Source organism: Centropristis striata, chromosome 9 (genome assembly GCF_030273125.1).
Source record: "Centropristis striata isolate RG_2023a ecotype Rhode Island chromosome 9, C.striata_1.0, whole genome shotgun sequence".
Lineage (NCBI taxonomy): Eukaryota > Metazoa > Chordata > Actinopteri > Perciformes > Serranidae > Centropristis > Centropristis striata.
In genome coordinates this window covers 23554524-23577963 of record NC_081525.1, presented here as the reverse complement: position 1 = coordinate 23577963, position 23440 = coordinate 23554524, and the positions used below count along the sequence as shown (strand labels likewise).

The window sequence follows — 23440 nt, the reverse complement described above, 5'->3', positions numbered from 1 at the left end:
TCTGTCTGCTGTTTGGTGTTGGACAGATGGGTTTATCACAGCTTTATCTGGGTTTCTGAAAAGAGCTGTGACATTGATTACAGCAACGAGGGGGAACCAAAACTAAAATTGTAGGAAGTAAAACCAAAACAATAAGACAGATGCTTGTAGAGGTGTTGGGTGATACTTTTCTGTGGGTTTATAACTGCAAGCTCGCTTCACGGCTTAACTCCCCAGGGGAATTCTTGTTGTTGGATTGGTATTGTGGCTTAAATGACAGAGGAGTGGTGAGCAATGATAGGCCCAAATCTAATTAGAAGCTCCTCATGAGCAGATGTAGCGACCGTCCCCACTTAAAATGCTGGCAGACCGAAAATAGCCTCCATACTGTAAGTAAGTCCTCATATCTCACTGTGGTGTTGTAATAATCCAGGGAGTGAAAATGCTGCGGCAGCCACTAACAACTAGGTACAAACTAATAAATCTGTAACAGCTTCATCTGTAGCTTCATGAGGCAACATCACACTCACCCTGTTGGAGAATTTGGCGCCGCGGTAGTTGCGCTGTGATAGGTTAAAGACAGTGTAGTGGTCAGCATGGCGACTGTCGAGGAAGGAGCGAATGTCCTCTACGTGATTCTGGTAACCAATCTGCACTGACTCGGCTGGGTAGGTCATCACTGGAAATAAAATCAGAATGTTCTCATGCACAGATGAAACAAACAATATAATGTACACTAGCACTCAAAAGTTTGGGGTCACCCAGAAAAAGGTCTGTGTTGTTTTCCATGAAAACAAAATGTTTTATTCATGAAGTGAGTTGCAAAATGAATCGAAAATATAGTAAAGACATTGACGTGGGTAGAAATAATAATTTTAACCTGTACAAATCTCCAACTTTACCTCTAGATACTCAACTAGCCTGAGGAAGGATCATTTTATTGCTTCTCAAATCAGCACAAAACAGTTCTAACATAATGCACAGGTGTTTTAATGATCAATCAGCCTTTCAACACTGTAAACATGGATTAACACAATGTGCCACTGGAACACAGTGGTGATGGTTGTGGACAATATTTAATAGATTTTTCATAAGAAAATCAGCCGTTTCCAGCTTTAATAGTCATTTACCACATTTGTCTAGACTGCATGTCTGTTATTTTAAGTTTAAAAATTGTGCTTTTCTTTCAAAAACAAGGACTTTGTTAAGTGACCCCAAACTTTTGAGCAGTAGTGTAAATGATAGACTCTCTCTCTGACATTCTCCTTCATCTTTTGTCCTTCTCTACAGCTATTCTGTAATAAGTGAAATTTGAAGTATGGAGAGGAGGCCCACATTCAAGCATGACTATCAGCGGCTGCACACAAAGCATTGTGGGACAGAAGCCCCGAGGTGACAAATGTCCAGCTGACTATGTTCTCTAAAGGACACATGGCTGCTCCACACTCATGAGCATGTGAAGCCGGATGCAGTGTGAGAACGAGATATGTGGACAGAAGGGAAGCTGAGGGTGAAAGTGTCCATTTATCCATATGTGTTTATAGGTGTGTGTGAATACTGTACACATCATACAGCATTGGGATTGTGTATGAATACAGGAATACACTATTTTCAGCTGTGTATTTCCATGCACCAATCAGGATTAAGCAACATTTGAATTTTAAAGCCAATGGTAGTTGTTGGGCTGTTTGGTCACTCTTTTTCAAATCTGATCAAACCAAACCATAAACCTTATATAAATAATTGATGTAGTGGCCGTGACGTTTGTGGACTGCCTGTTTGAAGCATCAGTTCGGCGTTACACTCGTCGCTATCTTTCTTTTCGTATGTCGCCATCTATGTTTTCGGAAACTGGGAGCAGACCATATTTGGACTGTGGAGGTGCAAGAAGGATTTGATGACACTGAAGTACAAGCCCTCTACACGGGCAACCTGACTGAGCGAAGTCGCTGCTGTTAACATTAAACAACATGCTAACATTAACTGTAGCATTAACTGGGATGTTTTGGCTAGCAAAAAAACAAAAAACTAAATGTACGTTACTTACCTAAAAAAAATTAACAGCGATTCAGCGATTAACATTCTTGGAGTGTCTACTAGTACAACCAAACTCTGAACAAGACATTTTAAATGAACAAAGTATTCAAATAAACTATAGTTAGGTGAAAATACACTGTGAAAGGGTCAAAGTTCTGAGACGAAACCGGACGAAAACTCGGACAACGTCAAATCATTTCACGGCTGTTTAAAAGTAAACAGTGCTGTGGATACACATTGTTTTTCTTCTCTCCAGATGACAGCTCGTCGTGTAAGCCACCTGTCAATTAAAGGTAGCCACGCCCCAAATCATACGATTCTTTGTCTTTTGTTCTTCCAAATGGGGCCATTATTTACACATTCATTCATTCATTACCATTAACTGCTTATCCGCAATCGGGTCGCGGGGGGCTGGAGCCGATCCCAGCTGTCATTGGGCGAGAGGCGGGGTACACCCTGGACAGGTCGCCAGACTATCGCAGGGCTAACACATGTATTATTTACACAATTAACATCATATTGTCTTGAAGAAGATTTTTTACTCATGATTGAGGCAATAAATCAAGTGAGAAGTTTTCTCATTTTGTAGTGAAATGAATGGACCAAAATGCTTCTGCAGCTGCCGTCAGCAACCACTGTTGGAATTTGTGGTAGAATGCAGCTTAAGGCACTTCCTGGTTTGCCTCACTGCTCAGACAGGTTGCCGCCTGTACCAAACCCACCCACTCCGAAAGAAAGTTGATCATCTGTGTTTTTGAGTGGTAAATTCAGTATAGTCCTTTGATTGTTACTCATGAAGTCATGGGTGGTTTTATTCATGTAATAAAAACCAACTTAAGATTTGGGACTAACTTTATGACACTAATTGAAAATGTTAGAGAGAGCATACACAACTGACACATGCACACCAAGTCCATTTGCTACAAATAAATGTCTTTACCTATGATCCGTGATGTGATGTAGGCAATGTCCAGCTCCCCTTTAGTGTACCTGTAACAAAAAAAGAAACATTTGAAGATTATTTAGTAATTTTTTTTCATGCAGTTCAAGAGATTATTACAAGAAAAAACAATGATGACCTTCAGCAAAGTGCAAAGTATCTGACACCAAAACACCTGACATCTGACACCTTTGTGTTTTATTGGAGGTGTACTATAATAAAGCAGACACGTGTGTTGATGGTTTTCAGGGGTTTAGACAGGAGAGTCAAAAGGTGCCCTATTCTTGAAAAATACCAAGTCATTAGAAAGAGGAGATCAATGCATGACCAGCACCCAAAAGGTTGATCCACCTCTGTGCCTCTCTGCTGTCAAGTGCATCAGGCTGCATGTCATGCATATCCAAGTAATTAGACTCAACAGGCCTGAGAGCAGAAGCTTCCTTGTCTCTGGCTGTGGGGAAGTTGTCTTTTTCAGGCTCAACACACAAGGCTGAACTGCCCGGGATCAAAGGAGCGCCATATGTGAATTCTTCAATCGAGCATCATTGCCTTTCATTGCTAAATTTAGCTATTCCATATGGAGTTTTTTTTTTTTATCAAAGCTCTGAGAGCAGCTGCAGTGCACACACATACAAGCAATCCACTACTGCTGCATCATGGAAGTGACGGGAAACTATTGACTGCTTATGAAACACTATGAAGCAGGTGCAGAGAGGAGTGGCATTCGTTTTGTACAGACTCACAAAAAATGTTTTATTTCTTGTAATTGAAGAGTTAATTTCAGGAGTCGCACAAAAATGTCTTTCCCCAGCAGCAGCACTGCAAAACACATTAGCAGGCTAATGTGCATCAGATTGAGTTGACTTGTTGCCTACTGTGAATATCCCCCAAGCAGGGCTGATCTGGGCCAATCACCTCTGTGTGGTCATGGAGGAGTGCCATATGGCCCTGATGCAATCCTAGACCTGGTTATGTAATGCAGTGCTACTCAAATAGTCTCCTTTGGAGTGAGAGCACCTTGAGTGGGTCTTGGGATTTTCTAGGTGTTCTTCATACATGTATTTGGATATCATGAGTCTTCTTACAGCATCATATAGTCAGCAGATCCACACAATACAGCACTGTTCTTTCCACCAGGTCACTTTACTGGTTTATTTATTTGTTTGTTTATTTATTATCTCTGTTTCCATCCGACCATATAGGCCTTCCGTATTTTTTCTATATCATTTAATATGTCATATACCACTTATACTATACTGTATATATATGTATATATATATATATATATGTGTGTGTGTGTGTGTGTGTGTGTGTGTGTGTGTGTGTGTGTGTGTGTGTGTGTGTGTGTGTGTGTGTGTGTGTGTATTTTAAATATATGTATTTATTGATGTTCATATCATTACATGCAACAGCCTATTTCACCTATTTAACATGCTAAAATTATATTTTCTCCAATGTGCAATATCTGCAAAATGCTAAGTGCTCTCCAAGAAAACAAACAAACACACTCAATATATATTAATTCGAAATGCCAAATAGCAAATAATGTGTATAGATTTCCCCACTGCGGGATAACGAAAGTCATATCTTATCTTATCTCTCAGTTGCTACTATAACAAACAAACAACCTGAGGTAAACCCAGAGATGAGCTGTTGTGTCTGTAAGCCCTCCATAATGAAGTAATTGGACCACAGTTCAGGTTTCTATTTTCATCTAATCATGCAAGTTTATCCCAGAGTGAAAATGCAGAGTTTTACAGTGACATAAAAAGGTAAATATTTGCACTGTATATTCCCATATCAGGATACAGATTACTTTGCATGACCTTAATGTGAGATTGCTAGAACATAAATTGTTATTTCCTTGGAAAGATAGGAATATTTGAAGATTTTTTAAAAATATATTTCAACAAACTGAAAAATGCATTTATTTCCACCAATTTATCTTGTCCTTTGTTTTTGTCCCAGAAAAATATCTTCCTTGAATGTGCAGATTTTCCTGCCTCTCTCCTGAAATAGCTCATTGGCTATTAAAGGAGAGAAGCAGGTCAGGTGTCAGGTTTTAATGGACATGGCCAATAGCCATGGAGTATGCAAATAAGCAGACTCCCTGACCCCTTGGGGTTCGAGCTGCAGCCAATTAAAATAAAGTGCAAGGTGTGGCACAGAGAAGGAGTAGAGGGGAAGGACAGGAAGAAGAGAAAGAAGGACAAAGCTGACACTGGGGGTTTTCTTTTCCTTTGTTTTCAGTAAATGCTGTCCACCTTCAGTTTGTTTAGTACAATGCAGTGTTGTTACTACATGTAGACTGCAGGCTGTGTATCTCAATGTCAATGGATAAACTTTCAAATGTAGGAATATTTCTTTATCATACAGATAATTTACCGCACCATTTCAAATTAATCTCCAAATGAGCATAATGATAGTTGAACTTCAAGTGTAAACCCCTTTCAAGGGTTGACCATATTTTATTATCATTAAACTTCAGTGAAGTTTGTGTGATATTGACAATCACATTTATTTTAATCTCCAAATGCCCTTTTGGATGATGATCTGTATGGAGGCCTACTCCCTAAGTTTTCTGTCTGTGGATTAATTAGAATTTATTTTTTCTTCAATGAGTTTATTGATGGACAAGCTAACAAGCTGTCTGACATTCTTGATGTTGTTGATTAATGTTAGGATGACTCTGTGTATTTGATTCTTTTTAATTTTACTGTTGTGGACTGTACGTGTATGTTTACTGCATCAACTGTGCTGGTTTGTTTCCTCCTGTTGTTTCCACCTGGAACTAATTTATGTGTGTTTCTGTCTGTGTTGGATTACGGAGATCTTTTGTACATGTGTCTTAGAATGATTGATACTGTTTATCATGCTTCTTTGAGGTTAATCCACTCACCATTGTGAATTATACTCCCGCTTAGGATGGCCTACTCTGGCCACTCGAAGGGCTAGTCATTGGTATACTTTCATTCATCATTCAGTATTGGGACTGCTGCCTTCATACATTCATTCATTATCCTTAACCGCTTATCCGCACTCAGGTCGGGGGGGCTGGAGCCACCCCAGCTGACATTGGGCGAGAGGCGGGTTACACCCTGGACAGGTCACCAAACTATCACAGGGCTGACACATAGAGACAATCACACTCTCATTCACACCTACGGGCAATTTAGAGTCACCAAATAAACCTAAGTGCATGTTTTTGGACTGTGGGAGGAAGCCGGAGTACCCGGAGAGAACCCACGCTGACACGGGGAGAACATGCAAACTCCACACAGAAGAGCCGGCAGAGAGGAAAACTAGCGACCCTCTTGCTCTGAGGCGAGATCGCTAACTACACCACCGTGTAGCCCTGCCTTCATACATTTGCACCTTAATTACTCTAAGAAATGCTGGATCTTATTCTCTTCGTTCACAAGATGAATTATTGCTTTCTGTCCCTTCTGCTTGTACGGAGTTGAGTAAAAGAGCATTTGTTTACTTTGTACCTTATGCATGGAATATGCTACAGAAAGACTGGAAACTAACTGACTTAATTTCTTTGAGTACTTTTAAATCCAATCTGAGAGTTATTGAGGCCAATTCCACAATATGCACTTGTTTCGCATAATGCGTTTAAGTTCAGTGTCTTATGTAAATATGTAACTGTATTTTGTGTTTGCTGCCTCTTGGCCAGGGCTCCCTTGAAAAAGAGGTTCTTAATGTCAATGGGATATTTCCTGGTTAAATAAAGGTTAAATAAAATGTGGTTGTTAATGTAGATTTCTTGCTACTGTACTAACTGCTATTATTCTCTCTTGTTTGTGGCATATCATCTTTTTCTGTTTTTAAAATCAGTTTAATTCAATTTGTTGTCCAATATTGTTTTCACAGTTTCACAATTGCTTTTAACCTTAATTGGAAATGTGTTTAGCTTGCAGCATATCAGTGTAATTACGCACAAAGTGAGGGCAGAAGAGTGACAGCAAACACACACACGCACGCACGCACGCATGCGCGCGCGCACACACACACACACACACACAGGTATCCACAAGTGCCAGCAGCACAGTGCCTCTTGTTTATGTTTCCTACAGGAAAGTAAACATCAGGAGCTGAAAAGCCATTTTAGGCCTGATTACAGCGATGGAGAGGTGCTCTTACTGACTCTCTAGTGACTATACACACACTCTCACACACTCAAACAAACAGTGTAAGTGGGCTAGATCCCAATGGATATTACATTTGGATTTTCTACATTCCTTCCATGCTTCTCTTCAAAAGTATCTATTTTACAGCGTTTTGTCTTTTTAACAGCATTGTTATTATAGCAGAAAAGCACTGGTCATACTGTATGATAATGACCCCAGGGCCTGATTTAACGTCTTTCATGCTGAACAAAAAATGCTGCCAAAACGACATGCTACACCAGCCCTTTTGATCTTGCTACACTATTGAATGGGCGCATACTCTACCTTTCAGTAGGTAGAGCGGGTAGTTATCAGCTCATTGAATGGGCTGCTAACATGTATAGTTTGGCTGTACCCTCTAGTGACGTAGCAATTATGTATCACAAGATAACCAAGTAAGGGAATGTAGTTTAAAACACGAGAAGTAAACAATGTTTTTTTAAGGTAAGCCACTTTACTTCAGTGCCTCATGTTTTTACATAACTAATGTAACTGCACTTTGTACAGCTAAAGAGCCGTGACCTTGTTTGCCGTGTTTAAGTCTCAGAACTTTGACCCTTTCACTGTGTGTTTTCAGCCGTAACGCCAAACTCGATGCTTCAAAAAGGGCAGTCCACAAACCAATGGGGTGTCACGGTGACTATGTCCATTATTTATATACAGTCTATGTACAAACTGAAAACGATCTGCAGCCTTTTTCGGTTCCTGAAAGTGCCAAGAAAGAGTTCGGCCTTTGAATGGCCAGATAACAACCTATTGTACCTAGTAGAAAGTAGAGTAGGCCCCTACTGATAAACACCCATTCAATAGTGTGATACATCCAGACTGAATGCAAAACTACATGCTACACCACATATTTTTCTAGTTGAAAAAAACATTCATTTCATCGCAATTCTCTTGCTTAACTTGCTTGACCTAAATGATCCTAATCTAGATGCTTTGATGTTACGATTGATATGTTTTGGTCATTAGAAACAGACAAAACAGTTGTTTAGTGGAGAGAGACAGTGGGGGATATAAGCCGAGCGTTAATGTGTTAATGTAATGAGGACAAATGATGAATGAAAATGAGAGAGAGAGATTAATGTGTGTCTGGCTGCTGACTAAAGACACTGCGCCTTTCACAAAACCAGATCGGCTCTGCAGACCTCATCACTGTTGTGTTTCTTGCAGACAGAAGAACACACAGCTGAGCAGAGTTGACAGATGGGTTTCCCTGCAAAAATTCTCTTCAGCCAGGTAAACAAACAAGCAGGCCGCTTTAAATAATTCAGCAACAGCCTTTTGCCTGGAATATAGATGAGACAGAAGCAGAGAAGAACCAATCAGGTCTTGTTGGGCCTTTAAAAGAGGTCCTGGTTAACAACTGAGCTCACAGGGGTTTTGCTTTGTATGATGCATGCTCAGGGGGATTTCTACTGTCTTCTAACGCTAGTAAACTCAGATGAAACAGTTTTCTTAAGATACACATTCTCAACCTCTGGCAGAGAGTCTGCTAACCTAGAAAGCCTAAAAGCAGAATGTTGTGTAATCTAGAGAAATTTCTACCATAGGGGTAAACAAAGATTACAAAGGATTTCTTGAAACAAGAGTAAAAATTAGGCCACCACAAAACAATACTCGATAGCAAAAGTTTTAGAAGGTGATATTTTGCTGTGTCTTTATGTCTGATTTAAACATGCGTTAGCTGATTTCATTGTGGCCACATTGGAGCAGCACAAAAGGCCACAAACACAACATTGACACTTCTTCCTTTGTTGATGGTGAATGTGTTAGCTAACAACGTATTCTCACGAACAGGTTCAAATTATTTTGTACTAAACTTTTTGCTATCCAACAAAATACAAACTGCTTATGGTCAGGCAACACTTGTCTAAGGTGAGGATAAAATTCATATTCAGAACTACTGCACGCAGTTACATCAATCAGAAAAGAACAAGAGTAAAATAGTTTCCAAAAGAACACAAATGCCAGTCAGTTTGTGTGCCACACAAAAAGACACAATTTTGTGGGATATAGCTACATTTAGTACATGACTTTTTGTAGCAAACTCTTGTTAAAAGATGTTAAATCCTCCAAACCAAACCAATTAACTGTAAGATCTGAAAGTCTGATAATAATTTTTGAATGGTTTGGTGACTTTATATTTTCTCAATTGAACAAAAATGGGGGGAAAAAGATGAGACATAGATCAGATGTGCCTTTCGTTTAGACGGTGAATGCATTTTTAGGACTTAAAAACGCAAAAGTGGAAATCCTAAAAACGCTCCACCTTTGCATTTCCATTCTAAAAAAAAGCAAAAGTGTGCTCTGATCAGCTCACACTGACTCTGGTCGTGTACGTGTTTACCTAACATCCATGTGCAGTCCAGGCAAACAACAACAAACATGTCGGACTATTCTCCATCAGTCAGACATTCAAGTTGCCCTAGCAGCTCTGATAACTATCAGAGTCATTTCAGCAGTTAAGCAGAATTATCACAGATAATATGACAGAACAGAGAAGGCGCATTACTATTGACCTCCTCCATTATGGCCTTCTCGTCTGTCCAGACAAAATTGTCTGTCTTACTTCGTTTCTTCGCCATGTTTTGGTTTTCGACTGTAGGCTATTTTGCGCTACTAGGAAGAGAAGTGTCTATGCTTTCGCAAGCTCTTGGTGGTGTTGTGTGGCAGTGTTTCACAGTACCGGCGGCTAGCCACCTGGCGTGCATACTACATCGAATTTCACAGACTTTTGCATTACCGTATGCACGCACACTGTAGAACTTTTTCGTTTTCTCTCCAGATCGTCTCCATCTAAACAGGCCCTAAGTTACTTCCCCACTGGTCAAACTTTTCATAGGAAATCATGCGGCCCGTTGATGAGAACATCCTTTAGTATTTGCATTAGTATTAGTATTGTTTTGTCTTTCTTAAATTTTAGAATGATATTTTCATTAAATAAGCAATCTAGAGAGTCTTGGGTAGGATATATATCTTATTGAATATCTTATTTTTGAAAAAATCAGTTACTTTAAGACATGTTTGCTGATGTAAAGTAAATGATGCTTGACAGGAAAAATATGATATTATTCAGTGACATTGCTTTTCAGATTTTTATTATGAAATAAAGAAGAAAATAGTTGTTCAGTGGGAAAACAATTACAGAGACAAATAGAGATGTCAGCCAGGTGTAATGTGAATGAAATGTGGACAAATGAGAAACAAAAATTTTAAATATGCTCGCAAAGACCAGTGAAAGAAAAAGATACGGAGCAATCTATTGTTGCAAGGTGAGAGAGAGCTGTAAGCCTCTCAGGAATACATCATTAGATGATGCAGCTCTTTATTATATCTCTCTAATTAACTGCTGGCTCCAAAGTGTTACAAAGTCACACAGGGATGCCAGCGATGACAGTCAAGGAGCAGAATATCATGATACTACATCTATATAATCCTACCATCAAGCTAGAAAAGTGCTCTGTTGATCTGCTTGATAGTGAGGCCTATAGCTCAGCTCACAATATGTTTATTTATTTATGAAGGCAATAAACCATAGAGTACATCCTCAACCTTGGGAAATCACTTGTGTTGTCAAAGCCATCTTTTCTGCCGTTCCCTCTCTAAATACAGTGATTAAATGTTATGCATACAGCAAAATAAACTCTCCGGTGTCAGATCACAGCAGGATAGCTACTGTTGACACTTGTCATATAGGATGATCAAAGAAACGCGTCCACTTTTAAAGTGAACTGCACTAAACTGTGGCACATTATTGTACCTCTACCTTTCCTTTCTGAGGCTTTCAGCCGGTTGCCACAGTAGCCTGCCTCCCACCGCCCCATTATCCAAACCACCCACTCACACATATACAGTCCACACACAAACACACACCAGCACACACAGGGCTCGAATGAAATGAATCCTTCTGTATCAGCAATGCACTGGCCGTTTGGCACAATGAACCGCCATGAATAATTCAGCCAGGAGAGGAGAAGGCAAAGCGAGGAGAGGAGAGGAGAGGAGAGGAGAGGAGAGGAGAGGAGAGGAGAGGAGAGGAGAGGAGAGGAGAGGAGGAAAAGGTGGAGCCGAGATGAGAGGCGAGAGGTGGCTGAAAAACACCGGGGGGAGCGACAGGACAGGACAGGACAGGAGAGTGGGAGTTTGCCAAGACGTGAGCAGCAGAGGAGGGGAGACACAACGATCAAACTTGCTGAGTCAATAGTGAGAGAGGAGCTGTGTGTGTTTCTGACAATACAGAGGCCCCTTTGTGCTGCCCTGTGCAGATGCCTGTGCACAAACACACTGGGACGACCGAGCCGTGCCAGACTCCGCCGCCTCCCCCCTTCCTCCCTCCATCCTCACTGCTCTGTTTCTCCTCTAAAGTTGCTGGACACTCACTTTACATTGTAGTCAACATCTGAAACAACATTCAAATAATCAAATGTAATCTCTACCGTTCATAGAAATTAGACGAGCATGTGCTACATTCATCTATTTCAATATTTGTCTAGCATTCATCATTGATCATAATTATTGATTATAGTAATCTGTTGTTAGGGATTTCCAAAGTAAGAGTCAGGTGGTGTTGAAATATCCAGTGTCGTCCCTGCAGTGTGAATTATGCTGCCATGATGAACTGTTTGACATATGATGTTATGTTTTTGGGTACTTCTTATTTATTTTTTTGTTAATATTACATATGCAAAAGATGCAGGTATTAAGTTATAATCAAACCATTTAATGTACAAACCTGCAAAAACTAAACAAGTTTTTGCCATTTTGGGTTATTCTATAGATATATGGCCTTTATGACATAGCCAAATAGACAAGCCAATTTTTATATATTCCTGTGTGAGTTAAATTATTGACAAATAAAAACTTTTGTATATTTTCTCAGGCATCAGAACATAAAGATACTGTAAAACTATGTAGTTTGGCTGTTTGGCTGTTTTTTTACACTGAGATGGAAACAATATAGAAAAATTCAAATTTTGATTATGTGTTTGGTCACAGAAGCTTCACTCTCACAGTGCAATCTAAAACTATCCTTTCCAAATGACAACCAAAGATTTCATGACATTATCTCTCACAAATGTCAGCGAGACAGCACACAATCGCATAGCATAAAGAGGCTTGTTTTCGCCAAAGACTTTTCTATCTTTATTCCAATTTCATTTTTTCAATATGAAGAAGGCCCAACCATTGCATCTTGTTACAGAGCTGTGGCATATGCATTTCAGGCCTATACATACTTTCCAGTCTGCACCATACAGGCAAGCAAATTGCAGGTGATAGCACTTGCTCCACCAAAACTGTGTTGTTTGTCCTCTAAGACTGCCCTGATTCATTTGGAAGAGAAAGGGTGAAAGGAGGGAGCTTGTGACCACATTTTATTAATCTGGAGAAAAAAGGGGGTAGGGATGCAGAGATCTAAGGAAAATAAAAAATAAAAGACGATGCAGTTTGACACAGAAAAGAAAGACTGTTGAAGTCAAATATTTCTAAATACCATGCTTAGTTTACAAGTATCACAACTACAAATGTGACTCTTTGCTGGATATTTGATAAGTTTTCTGGCTCAGCTTTTTGCAGCCAAGAGCAGTGCACATAGCACATTTATAGAGCAAAGAGAAGAGCAAGTCTGTCGGGAGTTTGTACTTATGCTATTGAAAATCCTGGCAGTTTGTCAGATTAAAAATGTCAGAACAAACTCTTTTGGTCACATCGTGTTAGTAGGAACGCTATAACATGCCAAGTGCCAAGCAGGACTTAGTTATCCCAAATTATGCAAAGAATGTCTCCAAACCTCTGTCATTCAAACCAAACTGAAAGGCAGTAGTGAATATTGTAGCTGAAGTGCAACAAACATGCAAGTAACAGTGGGTGCGATGCTATAGTGCAGTATGCCATGTGTGAATGCAGCTTCAACTTACGTGGCAACCTGATGCATGACCTTGGTGGACGTGTCCTTCAGCGTGTCCTTCAAGTTGTCCTTGAAGTTGCTGAAGAACTTCCCGGCTCCTCCCTTCACCATATCCAACAGTCCGCCGCCATAGTTGGCGTCCATATCTGGGGAAAGAGGACTTTTTTAGCCAATCAGAGTCCAGAGGGAAACAGATACACACGAACACACAAACACACACACACACACACACACACACACACACACACACAAACACTCAAACATGTCTTTATTACAATGTGAGGACCATGATAGTTGAGTTGTTTATGAGGGCACACACACACACACACACACACACTTACTTCAAAAAAGAGGCACACTTCCATGTGAAAGCACAGATGCGATTGTTGGATAAAAACCTGCTATCTTACTTTTTCAGCAGAAAAATAATGACTGTTTTGTGTAATGACTGTTGATGCATCCTTCCATTACAAAGTGGAGTTGAAAGGTTTTTATTTGAATTCAGAGATGAGTCATTGCAAAACATGTGTGTAGGTGTTAAGGAATGATGGACAAGGACACAAGAGACAATACACACAATAAAATGCATACCATCTGGAGCTGTGTGTGTTTATGTGTGTGTGTGTGTGTGTGTGTGTGTGTGTGCGTGCGTGATTCCACTGCAAAAAGTAAGCAAGTGTTAAAACAGCCCCAAGTGTCATCTTAGTCAGCACCTCTCTGGTGATTTTCCTGCTCTGTCTCTAATATAGCACATAGCAACCACAGTGGCAACTTTCGAGATTTAACTTGGCAGTGTTCACAAATCTACAGATATTAAACATGAGGCATGTTATGGGCTGGGCCCGGACCTTTCAGTTAGAAACAGCTGTTGGCTCAGATGGAGTTTGGATTCAGTTATTTCGTAACATAATTAATTAAGAAGTCTGTCTACATCTATTTGTGTGAAAGTCAGATATGCCAAAAGATAAAGAGACACAGAGTTTAATCTATGTTACTTTAGCCTGGAGAGAATAAACTAGATTTATAATCTATGGAAGGGTTTAAGTCTTTTGATTTATCGTTCAGCGTCAGATTTCACTTGCTGATAGCACCACTAGACTGATGTATCGTACGTGATCGGACTGTAACATGCTTTAATTGTATTCTCTGCAGTAAATGTGTTTATTTAATTTCATTTAGTTTCATTTAGTGTTATGTTTGGAAGGTCGGCCTTGTTTCATGACTAAAAAATGAAACCTTTTCAGGCTTAAAATGTACGATGTAATTACATATTTTCAGAAATGTTCACCATGAACAGACAGTTTCACATGCAGATGGTTTTGGTAGATGTGTGCTACTGAAAAATAGCCTTTTTTTAAACTTGCTTTTTGTTTGATATTGCACAGGCTTACCGGGTTTCAACGGCCTCCAACCAAATACAGGGCAGCACAAGAAATGATCTTAAAATATGTCTAGATATATACAGTATATCATAAATGATCACCTTGTATAATTGCACACACATTAGCTGACCGGGCATTTGGTTTTTATGGGTGTCATATTTTTTCAGATTATTTTAATGCAACAGCATATTCATATTAAAAAGTTCAATATTATGCTGGTTTATATGTTAAACGACTACCATGAAAATGTGCTTATCTCCTGCATATTTTAATGATGACACTTTTGAATTCAGTTCAGTGATCATTATTACCAATATTTATAGGAATGCCAAAGTATCCTAAAGTTGTGTAGTCTCATCCCACTAATAAATCGTACAATTCAAACACAATCAGACAGAGGCATGAGTCAGTTATTAGTGCGAAACAAATTCACTAAATCACCGACAGTAGTCAAGATGATGACGGTGGTATGATCAGCACCACGGACAGCACCACACATCAAACAAGCCAGACTACGACAGCTAAACATACAGGTGCATCTCAATACATTAGAATATCAGCGAAAAGTCAATTTCCATTGATATAGATGGACATACTTTCCAGAGGCCAACATTTCCATAATAAACTTACTTACAGTTTTTTTTGAGACATTGAATTTTAGGTCTTCATTAAATGTAAGCCATAATCATTATAATTAGAAGAAATCAAATAAATTAAGACATTAAATGTTTAATTCTGTGTGTAATAGGTCTATATAATGTCTTATTTCCACTTTTTGAATTGAACTACATAAATAAACTTTTCCATTATTCTAATTTAATGAGATACACCTATACATTGAAAAAGATCCAATATTTTTACTCTCCTCAACGCTAATTATAGCTAACAACATACACAAAAAACAAATTTGTCTGTCATGTTTTTAATTGAAAAGGCTGCTTCTGTGCACACTTGTCTGATAACCTTGACATGTTGTTAACATATTCTTTCATATGAATGAGTTTAATATTCTGCTTTGTTCATTGACAGGGGTTAAGAATTAATGTTGCTGTGGCAGATCGTGAAGGGAGGGAAGGACCTCCAAAATGTCCATAGCCCCGGGGCCTAGTGACACAAAGGTCCCTAAATTAATAAAGTAACATTATAATGCCTCTGGTCATGTTGTATGCACTATCAATAATTAAAATTCTCACCAGAAGCTTTGAGGAGAAAACTCAAGCAACCCATGCTGACCATAGTATGTGAGCAGGCTTCTTTCTGCACCATTACCCCTTAATGAACAACAAGTCAGTAATGAGTGTTTTTCAAAATCCACAGTTAGTTCAGCTGGGAAAGTAGTTGTGAGTGAACCACCCATGTTCATCCATGCAATACTGTTAAGCTGAGTATGATATTAAGGTGAAGCAGATGGTTCATTCTGATGAGTTTTTAAAGTGTCATTACCTGGTAGCTAGCTGCAATTTGTCTGATATTATTGCCACTAAAAACATTACTGAAGAGGAATGCTAATCGGCTATTAGAGGCCACTTGTGTGTTTTGCTGGTGGACTGCTGCGCCTTTTTCTGTGCGGACCCATTAGTTATATTATGGCCACTTTCACATGAGAGGTTCTTCATATTGTGTTGTGAGAAAGTCATTCTGTATGTCCAAGGCAATGAAGAAATAGCCACAGTATAATCAATATAGTCAAGCTCTGGTCCTATAGAATTATCTGCAATCCGTCAATGCCATACATAGTGTATCCTGTGTTACAGTGCCGATGTTATCACACTTATTGTTAACCTTCTCACCTACTGGAATCCTCTGAGATTTGCCTTTACTAGATAAGATTTGTAGTGCAGTAGAGGGGCACACTTCTGATTGATTTTTACAGCAGACTTTCACACTTATTTTCATAAACACATTACAAACACTGTCTCTGAGGCAATCTGCCGGCTGCTCAGACAATGTTTCCTAATTAATCCTAAACAGTAACCTCTTTAAAATAAATCTCTGACAGTTATCTCTGACAGAACAGGCACCGTGATTGGTAGTTTTTATTTATTTATTTTTGAAAAATAAAGCTATGCTTGTGTAGCTCATACAGCATCTGATGATCAGAAATTTCCAAAACTCAAAAAAACCTTTGTCTATGGCAAACAAGAATACCACTGTTAACTACACAGCGTAATGGCTGCATTACGGAAGTTTTTTTTTAAAGCACATCAAAACAACTCAGCTTAAGGCTTTAAAGATTAAACAAGAGACCTGTGTTGAAAAACCTATACAGGCATGTGGAGTTTGAAAGAAAGATATGGGAAATTAACCAGACAGGAAGGGTCTAATGTAGGCATCATGGGAATTGTAGGATCTAACTGTGTTTTTGGAGCTTTACCGAAAAAAATTGTTTTTGGAGCTTTACCGATACTACAGGCTCAAAGTCAATATATTTCAGCCTCTGCAGCTTTTGTGTTGATAAAAGTTTAATGCCTTAATACTGCAGCACCACTTTAATAGATACATTAAAGGGTATTACACTAGGAGAACAAGTAAACAATACAAATGTTCACCTTATTTTAACCTTACTGGTTATTTAATAGTTATTTATTATATATTTTTATGTATACATTTAGATCTGAAAGGGTTTATTAAAGCTTGGGACAAACCTATAAAGACATGGTTGTTTAGTATTTGACAGCCAGAAAGGAGCATAAAACAAGCATTGAACAAGTGGTCAAGACTGGAATTTCTGCCTGTAACAACAAATATCCGACTCAACCGTTGTAATATGTGTTCCTGCCTTTAGCCCAACAGGAGTTACAGTATGAGATTTTTACATGGAAACATGACCATGGAAGAACAATAAAAAAAAAGTACCAAAAGAAGAACTAAAGCATATTGTAGCACTGCGCTACTGACATTATCACATCTGTGCCTTAAAACCTTGAAACCTTTAGCTGACAGCAGGCCTCATTTTTCACATCCTGTGAAGCTGTGTTGCACAGATGTACTGTCCTCGGCTTTTTGAGGTGAATTTTTTTTTGTGCGTGCTTCGGGCATTTCATCTTTATTTATCTGTAGAGCAGAGAGGCTCAACATTTGGTAAAAAAAAAGGAAGAAAGGGATGATAGCATGCAGCAAAGGCTAAGCTTCCTAATTAAAACCATGTTATTTGTTTTCTAATGCTGAATATACGGAAAATAACCATGTTAACTCTGCTGCTGACTGAAGTTAACTTCTAATTCATTTAATCTGTTGATTGCATCCTGGGCTTGTACGATACAATCACCATTTAACCTTCATCTGCAGAGGGTTAGGTCAGTAGATCAATATCACTCTCAGGTCTGTTTATTAATATGAAGCTACAGCAGCAGCTGATTTTCACTACTTAAAAAGTTATATTGTGTTTGTTTAATCTATACAAGAATAAAGGCAGCTGTTGTTGTCTATGGACAGAGTTAGGATAGTTGTTTGCCTTTGTTTCCAACCAAAATGCTAAGCTAAGCTAACCGGCTGCTTCATCTTTACCGTACAGACATTTCTACAACAAGAAAAGGAGTATTTCCTCAAACTATTCTTTTAATTTTACAGCCATATTGGGTATGTTTATACTGATTAATAAACCTGAAGTGCTCCCAACACTGTGATTTCACCTGTAAGTTTTGGATTTTTTTTTAACCTCCTTACTATGCAAATTTCCCAGTCGTTGAGCATGACAGGATGTATTAGGAAAACCTGGATCCTGCTCCGCCTTGTAATCAAGAGTTACAGTATATGAGCTCGCCCCAGATCTGCCAATCATGTTCAGATACCTGCACAGGTAAAGAGGCATCTGTTGTGATGAAGAAAAAAACATGCTTCAAATAAATCTCACTACACAGAAAGCTGCTCCACACAGAAAAACAGGACCAGGCCAATAGCTCAGCCCTCCTCAGCTACCTCCTATCACTCTCACAGAGTCAACCAATAGAAAAAGAGTGAGGGAGAGAAATAGATGGCTGAGGGAGAGGAAAAGAAAAGAAAAAAACAGTTGTTATGTCCAGAGGGATCAGTGGGCTGTCTGAATATGTCTCCCTCCTCCTACAGCCACAAACATTTCTCCCTCAATCTCCAGATCAGTGTGAATGACACAAATGGATGCACATGCATGACAATAAAGCTTGACCAGCAAACACACAGCTCTCTATCGCAGTGATGGACCCTGATGACTGCGGCGTCAACCCCCGGACTCTAATCTGCTTAATTATAGATGCTGCTGATGAGACAAGGACTGTATGATTAATCATCTACCATTCAGCTTAACCAGAGGAGAATTCCACTGCTTTGAATGGCAAGAAAGCTCCTACAGGCTGCTGAACGCATGATACAGGTACAGACTTGAAGAACTGCAGGTGCAAGCTGTCAAACTAGATTTTGTCTAAAAATTTTAAAATCATTAACTTCCTCTGTACCCTCATAATGACTATCTATGTTCACATGCACATAATATCTCGGTTTACAGGCAAAAACTGCAGTGAAAACCTCAATTGAGATGCAAATTATGAACACACTTTACACATGCCAAAATCCTTGATAAATACTTATCCATATCCCACATCTTAATAGGGCTGGGCAATAATTCAATACAATTTATCAACTTTCCTTGGCATTATTGTGATAAAAACAAATACAGAGATATCGTCATACAAAATTAAATTGTCTAATTTGATAATAAGAAGCAGTAGAGCTGGCCGATATGATAATATATATCACCGGAAAAAAAATACTAAATTGCTGTTGTATATATTTTCTATAATGTTTATATCACAATATCAAAAACCAGAGGCTGAATTGCGTTACGGCAAGGTATATGTTATTTAGATTACGATTTACGTTCTGATCCTTGCAGTTGGGGACAAAGCTGGAGCGAACCTTAGAGGTGCTGTATGAAGCATGCAGGGCTTTACCATGTAGTTATTTCATATAGACAATGTATAAACCGAATAACCAGAAAACATGCTATATCCTGATTTATATCATTATTGAGATATGAAATGACCTATACAAAGATATAAGATTTTGGCCATATCGCCCAGCCCTCCAACTTAATCAGAAAATGTTGCATTCTGAATGAGGTCTACTTCAGAATATAAAAAAAAATTGCAGTTTGCATGATCCATATCATATTTGAAATATTGTAATACTCGGAATAACAGTGGAATATTAGTTTGCATGTAAATGTTATCATTCATTGCGAAATGCCTGGTCTACTTTTACACTGTGGAAAAGCAAATATATGTCAGGAATAACCTTGGATCCTAAAGCAAGAGAACATTCCATTAACTCATAATAACAATAGGTTGAAACCTAAACATTACAATTTGCAAAACAGAAGACTTAATTAGCCTAATTGAAGCCATCTATGATCGTCCTTTATATAAGTTGTGTCCTGAACCTGCAGTGTCCAAACAAGCTGTGTTTACAATCTGAGTAAATATTATGTTAATAGTTCTTGCGGTCAAATTAATTTGTGTTGACAAACTGACAGTAGTGAGATGACAGGGAATAAGGGAGGGAGAAATGGTAGACCAACATGCAAAAAAAGGGTTCCTTGATTGACTCAGATCTGGAATGTTATGCTTCCTGGTTAGGGTGCCCCCAAACTGCAGTCAGGATGTATATTAATCGCTGCATAACACTTTGACATATTTGCTGGTTTTACTACTATCAATCTAAATATAAAGAAGTTCAAAGAGAGAGAGATGCCTCTCTTATTCACAGCAAATTATATTGTTAAAATATATAAAAAAGTGTTAGAGATCATGTTGAACACTGATGTTGTTCTCATTTTTGTAATTGGAGGATGAGCCTGGGCTAAAAAAGCTGCTGTTATGAAGATCACAATGTTTCCCCTTTTCATTTTTGGTGCCAAAAACTATTCCTAACTATATATATCGTCAGCTTCAATCTTTAAAATGTTACGATACTATTATAGGCCATTAATCCTGAGCGCTACACCAAATTAATATATTGTTTGTGACTCACTTATTGGCGAGTGACCCCTTAAAATGAATCAGTGACTACTTGTGACCCTTACTCAAAGGATAAATATGTCCACGATAAGTGAGATTGTTTTCTTAGAATCCTCGTTAGAGACCAAAGGAGGTCAAAGTTTCCAGTATTTCACACAAAAAAAGAAGCAAATATTTTAAGTCAGGCAGTAAAATCTAAATTTGCATGATACTTTTCCTCTTTCCTGTCTAGGGATTGATATTGGTTTTTCTCACAGCCAATCATCACAAGCAGTTATCAATCTAATGCAACCTCTGTTTGGCCCACTACCACAGCAGCTACAACCCAGCCTGTCTGCAGGGCTGTGATGTAGAGCATGGTGTATTTGTCAGAATTGGCAGTTCACTGTGTAATTTATTCCTGTATAAATCATCATTTTAATGGAAAGGGGTGGTGGTAGTATTTTACACAACTGAATGCTTACATTCTTATGATGGGTATCAAATGACGTATAGGAAAACAAGGCATCAAATGAAGTACTCTATTGGTATCTGTATCACTTTAAGGGTACTGGTATTGTCATTTTTAATGGATACCCTATTCCTTTCCAATTAATCATCTCATGACCCCTCAGATCTATCTTGCATCTCCTTGAGGAGTGCTGACCCCAAGAGTTGAATATAAATCAGTAATATGAAAAAAACAAAAAAAACAGTTAGCTTACTAGCATTAGACTAAAATCAGGTCGTATAGTCCAGTTACTTTCAGGGGTTCACTCACTGGATCCCTGAAAAGTTTTCAGATGAAATGTATGCATTGTGTTATATAAATATAAAGTTTGTTATAGCCTGCATTTATTTTATGAATACACTTCTATCAGTCATTAATTATTTACACAAGCTATTTTATAGGCTTATCATATTCAAGTTCCAGGCTAAGCCAATTATTGCTATTTGTTCATGTTTTTAAAGACATTTTACATTATTTATATTTTATACATAATATGTTTTTGTATCATATATTTTTTTATAATTTCATATTATTTAAACTAATAAGAATCCACAATTTATTCCAAATTTCTTTTCTTTTACTATATCAAAGAAATGGATTTGAACATTTAGAATAACTCTATTAAATCTTCTCTAAACAATAATAAACATGTATTTATTTGTTGGTTTATTTCCTTTTTATTGTCCAACTGATCTTCTATGTTGTCATGTCTTTATTCCCTCCATGTGTTGTTTAGGGGATTAATGCCTTTGCTCCCCTGTATATCAAATGCTTTGCTTCTATGTTATGTTGAATCTATTTCTCTGCTGTGTGAATCTTTTAGCCGCTCTATGTGCCTCTCTGTCTGTGACCAGATGGATGTGGGTGTGTGCAGACTTGTGAGCCAGTTACAGTGACAAACCTTGCTAATACAGGCACCAGAGGGAGGCTCTGATACAGGCTCCATCAGGTAATAACAGCAGCAGCAGAGAGGCCAATCTCTCGCAGTGAGAGAGAGCGGGACACCGACAGAACAGAGAGCTGTCTCTCGCACCGTTGCCAGAAAGATCAATGAACGTGTCTCCCTTCTTCTAGAGTGCCAACCTTTACCCCTCAGTATCAGGCTGTGTGTGAGTGGGACAGATGGACACATAGACACACACACAGACAGACGCAGGCTCACGCACATGAAAGAGGCCATCCGTAAGGCCTGGCAGGCTAGACAGACATCTGACACTGGAGCCCCCCTCCTCCAACCCCCCACCCTCCCCCAACACCAACCCCAATCCCCTCTCCTCGCTGACCCTCCCACCCTCCTCATCCAGCTTCTTTTGTTTCACACAAATGTTCGTCCCTGGAGGCTGGATGACTCCACAGAGCACTGCAGTGAGGCTCGGCAGACTTTAACTTTAAACACAGAGTAAGAGACTTCTCTATTAGTCTGTATTTATTATAATACTATAAATCATGTGATTATGTTGTTATATTAGCAGTGATAGTCGGAGTAGTGGTAATTTTTTTTTTTTTCTAAGTAAACTGCACAATGTGTTAATATGATGAATCAGCTGTCCCTGGGTCCTTTCTACCATCATAAGGCTTAGATGCAGCATCCAAGCCAAATTAATGTATCATCATAATGTAAACTGCGGAAAGAATCAAAATTAATTAAAAAACTTTAATGGTTGTATTTGGTCCTCATTCAACTTATTTAGCAGGCTTTGTCTTTAAGCTCTTTGGATGTTGCTTAATTATTAATTTAAGTAGCTTTTACAACATTTTGTACACAGATATGATAATACTATTGGCCCAAAACAATGTGAAATTGGATATTTTGTAATTGAAAAATGTAATGCAAAAAAGGACCCCCAAAACCCCACACCAAGACTGCAGAGATACAGATATTGTACAGTAAATATCTGTATTTTAAATTAATATATATTTATTTATAAGGAAACTAACTATTTGTAACTGTATTTTGACGGTGTTGGGCAACTGTCAACTGCCATTATATACATTTACAGATACAACCTGTAATTTTCTGTCATGAAACATTTACATTAGTTACTTGGAGATAGCCTCAGAGCATACAATAATACATAGTGTCAGGACAATATTAGGCTTTTATTTACTTTCTTTCTTCTGCTATTCAGTGTAGAGTTTCACTAAAATAAATCCACATAGAAATGTTATTTGGAAACTATATAGCACGTATTGTGGTTGTAATAATGATTGATTCATGTATTTATGTTGATGTTTGATAAATAGTGGTGTCTTATAAAAGAAAAGAACAGTTGTAATAGTAATTGTATAGTAGCAGCAGCAGCAGCAAAGGTCACTGTAAGAGCCACTTAATCACATCTTTATATTAGGTAAAAATGTTTTTACATTGGCATGACATATTGCATAAGGTCTGATATTATTTAAGTCTATGTACAGTGTGGATAGCCTAATATGTGTAAAGTGTGCAAAGGAACGGCCACTATAGTCACAGTAACAGTACTAACATCATAAAACTTTATTCCTCTCAAGAGGCCCTTTTACAGATGATAGAATTGATCTCAGT

The 23440-nt window shown here is 38.4% G+C and overlaps 1 protein-coding gene across 3 annotated transcripts in view; it reads right to left on the bottom strand.

The window, feature by feature from the left end:
* Window positions 1–23440, bottom strand: part of dnajc6 (DnaJ (Hsp40) homolog, subfamily C, member 6) — a 44511-nt gene that overhangs the window by 19283 nt on the left and 1788 nt on the right. For all 3 annotated transcript variants that reach the window (XM_059340913.1, XM_059340915.1, XM_059340914.1), the window contains exons 2-4: window positions 13047–13182; window positions 2957–3006; window positions 510–658 (exon numbers count right to left, since the gene is read on the bottom strand). In XM_059340913.1, the coding sequence (XP_059196896.1) occupies window positions 510–658; window positions 2957–3006; window positions 13047–13182 (335 nt within the window). The remainder of the gene's footprint in view (window positions 1–509; window positions 659–2956; window positions 3007–13046; window positions 13183–23440) is intronic.